General features: G+C 33.4%; 1 protein-coding gene across 1 annotated transcript; it reads left to right on the top strand.

Annotated features, from left to right (window-relative positions):
- The first annotated feature begins 5835 nt into the window (after nt 1-5835).
- On the top strand, nt 5836-6584 carry LOC109147699 (zinc finger protein ZAT12-like). The gene has a single exon (XM_019295335.1). It carries the CDS (start codon nt 5904-5906, stop codon nt 6462-6464), a length of 561 nt encoding a protein of 186 aa, XP_019150880.1. The 5' UTR covers nt 5836-5903; the 3' UTR covers nt 6465-6584.
- The last annotated feature ends 462 nt before the right edge of the window (nt 6585-7046 follow it).

Raw genomic sequence — 7046 nt, 5'->3', positions numbered from 1 at the left:
CGGGGTATTAGTATTTTGAAACAATAAACTGTTATAAAATATTAATTAATTAAACATTCATTTTGATTGTTAACCAAGTTAAATAGCTAATAGTGATCAAGTAAATCAAAATTTGTTAATAAGCTAACTATGTTACCAAACAAGACCATTGAATATTTATCTACATATTTTTAAAATTTAGAAATATATTATGAAAATTTGTAAAGTGTTGATTGGAACGGGTGCCTCTTATTTTCTTAGTATATGGTAGATTCTTACTCCGTAAAATTTTATTTAAAACTTTTGGGTTAATTGCACCGGGCGCAAGAGACATCAATGCCAGTCAATACTATTGACTTTCCAATACTTTTATATTTTATACGTTTTTCCGTTTAGTTTTGTAGTCTGCATTTTTTATATCATATATTGTATTTCGTTTCTTGTTTCTATGTTACCTATTCTGATCTGCTAGCTTACTAACAACTTTTATTTTTAAAAATAATATTTTTCAATTAAATTTGATAATGATAAGGATGATGACACATGAATTAAAAGAATATTTTTTATCATTGACACCAAATTGTACCCTAAAGACATTACTAGAAGTATTAAAACAAGCTTCCTCATCTTCAAGGAAATGCATAGTACTTGGTTGACTTCCATGCCAAATTAGCTAGTCTAGTTAAACAAATTTACCTATAAAAATATTATGTAAACACAATTTCCACAAATACTTTATTTTATTTAAAAAAAAAAAAAAAACTCTAATCACATATTTTACTTAGTCAGTCGACAAATTAAACAATTATATACCGAGACTAATCATGCTCGTGCAGAAAATCTTAAAGGGTGGCAAAATAATTTCTCATGGTTTTAAAGGGTGTTGCTATTTGCACCACCCTTTGACCAAAATAGGGTATAAAGTACCTTGAAAATGTAAAAAGTTAAAAAATTTTAATAATTATATAGGTGGTGTAAATAGTCAAAGTGATCTTCAAATTGCAATGGAATAAGAGTCAAATAGGCCATCCAACTGCACACAATAATTCAATTAGGCCACTGAACCTAAAAAACTAACAATTGGTCCCTAAATTAACCAATTTCAAACAATTCTTCCAATTTGAAGGTTTCCAACAAGTCAACATGTCATCCTTCCAAATTAATTATTTTTTAAAAATAAATTTTTAAAATTAATTATTTAAATTTAAAAAAATATTTAAAAAACAAAAAAAAAACAAAAACAAAAAAAAAACAAAAAAACTGGACTGGCCGGAGACAACGTATGTTTTTTTTTTTTTTAAACAAAATTTAAAATTAATTATTTTTTAAAATTTATTTTTTTAAAAAAATAATTAATTTGAGAGGATGACCTGTTGACCTGTTGGAAACCTTGAAATTGGAAGAATTGTTTGAAATTGATTAGTTTAGGGACCTAATTGTTGGTTTTTTAGGTTCAGTGGCCTAATTGCATTATCCTGTGCAGTTCGATGGCCTATTTGACCCTTATTCCAATTGCAATTTACACCATGGTCAAACCTCATTAAAACATTAATTAACTAAAATATTAAAAAGGAAAAATTAAAAAAAAAAAAAAAAAAAGAAGAATCTGTCTTCTCCGCTGAGAAGGCACCCATCCAGTGGGTTGCCAGGTTGCCCTCTCCGGTGAGAAGGCAGCCCATCTAGTGGGTTGCCTTCGATCTCACCGGAGAAGGCAACCCGGGTCGCCTTCTCCGGTGAGAAGGCGACCCACTAGATGGGCTGCCTTCTCCGGTGAGAAAGGCAGCCCATCACCTTCTCACCGGAGAAGTATTTTTTTTTTTAGTAATTTGATCATTAAATAAAAATAAATAATAAAATTAATGATTGATTATATTTAATGAGGTGGTGCAAATAGCACTTTTGTATTTGCACCACCTATAAAGTTATTACACTTATTAAATAAGTGTGTGTAAATAGCAAATAGGATGGTGCAAATATAATTTTTCGTTTTAAACTAGAAGAAACTCATGTCATTTAATTCACATGGTTATAGTGGATATATCAAAGTTGAAAAGCAAAAGTGTAAATTAAATACTATTGTGTAATTGAGAGAGCTCCGTCATTAAGGGTTTTAATGAAGGAGTGGGGACTCTAAAAATATATCAAACAGATATCCATATTAGGTGCGGTGCAAGTCTGCAACGACCCTCTCCCCGCTAACAAGCCCCATTGCACTATCACCCCTACAAATCAGTCGATGAGAAATTAGATAACAAACAAATAGCTACATTCCATGTCCATGCAAAAAAGAGACTATGTTTGGTAAACCTAATTGAAAAGGAGCTGAAAGTTGGAAAGCTATAAGCTAAGAGCTGAAAATTAAAGAGCGGTTAATCTAGTTGTTATATTTAAAAGTGTTTGGTAAAATTAACTTTTTGATAAGTTAATAAATGTAAAAAGACAAAAATGACATTTTCATAAAATTTAAATTAGTTTGTTTATATATTAAAATTTAACATTCTGTCTTTAAAAAAAAATTAACATTTTGAAATAAAATTATTAACGTAATCATGATCTAACATCCCATAATAAAGTAGCAATATTGTTGCGAATCTCCTTCATCTAATAATAATAATAATAATAATAATAATAATAATTACGGTGAAAGTTGTGGATAAATGAGAATGATAAAAGTGCCATTTCTTTAAAATAATAAGGACAAAGATGTTAAAAAAAAAAAAAAAAAAAAAGTTAGGAAGCTACAAGCTTATTATTTTGAAATGCTACCTTAGGTAGCGTTCCAAAATAAGCTATTATTTTAAACTATAAACTTACTTTGTCAGAGCTTATAGTTTATTAGTTGTTTAAAATAAGCTATATCTCTGCCAAAGAAACTCTTCATAAGATTATTTGTCTCTCTGTATGCTCTCCGAAAGGGTGACAAGATTGAACTTCTCACCATACATCTTCAATTCCCTCTTCCAATTATTAAGGAGATTAACCAATCAACCAGTGGACACCTCACCATTTGTTACACACTCACCATCTGTATTTAATAGTCCTTTGGACTAAAAGTAAAATGGTGTCTAAAAATCAAACAAATAAAATTCAATGACCAAAAATTAAAATGTCAATATTATCTAGATATCCATTGCGTGTGAAAATAAGGAGGCTAGCTATTTTTATTCTACGTAGCACGTTATCTAGAAGTGAAACAAATGAAAATTGATGACCAAAAAAAAAAAAATTATTATCAAGAAATCAAATGTAGAATAAACTCTGTAAAATGTGAAAACAAGAAGGGTACTTTCCATTATTCCAAGTAGTACAGTTAGATGCTATATATCCTAGCCAGTGCGCCGTATCTTTGAAAATATACTTGATACCGCAAATCCCCAACTGCATAGTAGCAGCACGCATATCTTCTACAACATGTATTTTTCCGACCTAGTGACGTACGACGAAACATATTTTAACTGTACGATTCATAAATAGTGTTAGTTGATAACTGTTAATTGATGGGAGGTTTGATTAGTTGATAACATTAGTTGATTATAAAAAGATGTTTAGTAAATTAATCATTAGTTGATAGCTCATTACATGTAAAATGATTTTCTAAAAAAACATATTAAAAAAATTGCTTTGAACAATTTTTTAAATTTTAGCGTTTTGAAATAATAAGATGTTACAAAAATTTAATTAATCAAACGTTTATATTAATTGTTGTAACCAAGTCAAACAGTTAATAATAATAATTAAATAAGTCAAAATTAACTGATAAATTAACTAGGTTATTAAACGGGGCCTAAAACGTGGCAAATTATGCTATGGTCCCGTGTCCACCATGTGCATGGTGGACATGCTGTAGATTCATAATTTATGTACTGTATGAATCTACATAATAAATTTTATGAGTTTACAGTATAGAAATTATGAATCTACAGTACAGAAATTATAAATGTGCAGTATAGATATTGTGAATCTACAATACAGAAATTATGAATGTGCAATATAGAAATTATGAATCTACATCATAAATTTTATGAATCTACAATATAAATATTATAAATTTATAAGGTGTTTACCATGCACATGGTGAAAACGCTCCCTCACGCTGCTAATCCCCATCTGTTAGTGATGGATAATATGAATTGGATTGCGTTTTTCACACATAGCGACCCCCCTAGTGGAAAATTAAAGAGAGCGGAAATTAAATCGTCTAGACAATGGATGATAGTGTAGGAAAGTTACGCTAATTGTCAGCGTGGCTTACGGATTGGCGTGCAGACTATGAGTCATCACTACTCACGACTATGACTCTTCTCGATTCAGCATTTGCACTGCTAAGCATCACAGTCACGCTTACGTGGTGGACGACAGCTCAATAATTTTTTTTAAAAAAATTTCTTGATGCACTGTATCTGATAGGGCTGTGAAATTAATCTGAATGTGATCTGGAAAAAGTGATAATTTAGAACTCCCCTACAAAAGTTATTAATCTTGAAAAGGTGATCTGATTCAGAACACTTAAAATTGTACAGTGGTACCAGAATCGTCATTAATGATGGATTTGGTCTAAAAAATGTTACACTTTAACATAAGACACAACCCTGATGGTGGGATATTTAAGTATTTGGAGTGATGAAAAACTAGTAAACTACTACCCAATAACAAGAAAAAATATATATATATTTCAAGCCATCCAATATCAATACACATATATGTGATATATATGTCCAGTTTCAATCAATTAATTCCAAAATAATATTGACCATATTGCAGTTCGAGTTGCATACACGTACCGATTGAAAATTAATTGTATTATTTCACACTTCATACCTAAAAAAAAAAGTCAGTCAATTCCATAATTATATTATACATTATGTGTAAACTAACTAGCGGACTTGTATAGCTGCGAGAGAAGCCGTTTTCACATGCATGGTCTTTGGATTGAACTTGAATGGCGCCGCGGCATTATTCCCTCTCCGCGTATGGGAAATATTACAGCGTATTAATCAAGCTATAACAAGGTGCAATCACAATCGAGTTTGTCGAGTTATTGATTTATTAATCACAAAATTTCAAGTTCTACTCGTTATGAAAGCAATTTGCTACTATATCCGAGGGTGTGCATTAAGTAAACCCCTTGCTGACTAAAGACCGAGGTAAACCAACTTAAGTTATCCATGACCTATTCAAATCAAGAAGACCCAATTTAAACTGATGTTACCCTGCTGATTTACTTCTTCTCCCAAAAGGTTGAATCAATAACTCCAAGGGCCTTCCACACCTTGGCAATCACAGTAACTCACTGGCCTGATAGAACATTTGAGAGAATGTAAATCACGATGACTACTCAATGATTCAACTGACAGAGCCAAACGCCAGTGCGCACAAGGATCTGCTCAGTTTGGACATAATCATCCACACAGTGTCGTCGTCAAGATTCAAACTTAGTTAAGCCCGTGTGGACGCTAATTTACTTCGTTCTTTAATTTGTATACGTAATTAACTTCACTCAAAGTACACATTCCGATAACAACTGCAGACTTTCCTTTTTAAGTATAACAAGTTATGGGGTGATTAAGATATATTATCTTCCTAGGAGAGACGGATAGATAGATCCAATAAGAGACGTAAGCAGCTGCAACTAATAGATTGAATGAAGAAAGTAAAACAAAAACTAGTGAAATAATTCCCACTTAGTGCCACCCATATCTAACTTACTTATCCCACAAGAAACGTCCCTCCCTCCCTGCCCTCGTCATTGCCAAATAAACACGTACAGGTCGATCAAGTAAACAACTTAGTCAAACTCTCCATCTCCAACCACTCTATAAATTCTCCTCCCAAATCCCCATTCCTTTCCTTCAATCCTTTCTTCATTCAACAACAACAAAAAAAAAAAAACTTTATTATCAACTAATTATATTCAAAACCATATCATGACGAATCCGTTCATGATGAAGAGAGCAAGAGAAGATTTTGATCACCACGTAACCACCGTGGCGAACGGTTTGATGTTACTCTCCGCCGCCGCCTCCGACGGCGGCGGAAACAGTTACCTGACGATGAGCAGCGGCGATCTCTGCAGCCGCGTTTTCGAGTGCAAGACGTGTAACCGGCAGTTCTCGTCGTTCCAGGCGCTGGGCGGGCACCGGGCCAGCCACAAGCGGCCGAGGATGATGACGGCGGCGGCGGCGGCAGGGGAGCCGGTGGCCCTGTTGCCGCCGAGCTCGCCGCCCAAACCTAAGACGCACGAGTGCTCCATATGCGGCCTGGAGTTCGCCATTGGACAAGCACTGGGAGGACACATGAGAAGGCACAGAGCGGCTGGGAATGATGTTTCCCTAAACGGCGGCGATTCTCTTGCTCTTTCTCCTCCCGGCGGCGTTCCTGTGGTCAAGAAGCCGTCCAGTGGCCGGAGAGTTTTGTGCGTGGATTTGAACTTGACGCCATTGGAAAATGATCGCCTGGAGTTCATCAAGTTTGGGAAGGTGGCTTAATGGATGGTTTAATTGTTTGATTTCTTGTGTATGTTACTGAAAACTCAGTATTAGATCTAGGTTTATTATACGGAGTATATATATTCGTCCTTCTATATATAGATCATACCTTTGCTTTAATATGGATTTTTTTTTTTTACAAGTGTTTTAATTTTTTATTTACATTTTTTAGTTGTTCAGAATATGGATGTAAAAATACTTCAAAATTCAATTTCTTACAAAATCGTGATTTTTCTATCTATTACAACTCAACTAATGGTACAATTGATGAATATGCATACAAGACCAATTTACACAACTAAACACAACATTTCAGCGAAAATTTCTACTACAAATTTAAAGAGAGATTATCACATAACCTTACTAAAAATTCAAATCTCATAATCAAGACTTTTAACATCAAACATCTTTACATGTTTGGCGGATCTTCAAATGCCTTGTATTTCGGCACACAAAAAAAAAATGTCATTTTTTTGTTGGGTGACAAGTTTAATCGAAGGGGTGTTTCACATGATCAATCGCTTTAAAATAAAAACCATGCCAAGCACTTTGGGATCATATGACATGTAGTGAGTCTCCTCT

Source organism: Ipomoea nil, unplaced genomic scaffold (assembly GCF_001879475.1).
Source record: "Ipomoea nil cultivar Tokyo-kokei standard unplaced genomic scaffold, Asagao_1.1 scaffold2036, whole genome shotgun sequence".
Lineage (NCBI taxonomy): Eukaryota > Viridiplantae > Streptophyta > Magnoliopsida > Solanales > Convolvulaceae > Ipomoea > Ipomoea nil.
This window is presented reverse-complemented; position numbering and strand designations above follow the sequence as displayed.

Coding starts and splice junctions, on each gene's coding strand:
- LOC109147699 (XM_019295335.1), top strand. CDS start 5,904: ATGACGAATCCGTTCATGATGAAGAGAGCAAGAGAAGATTTTGATCAC.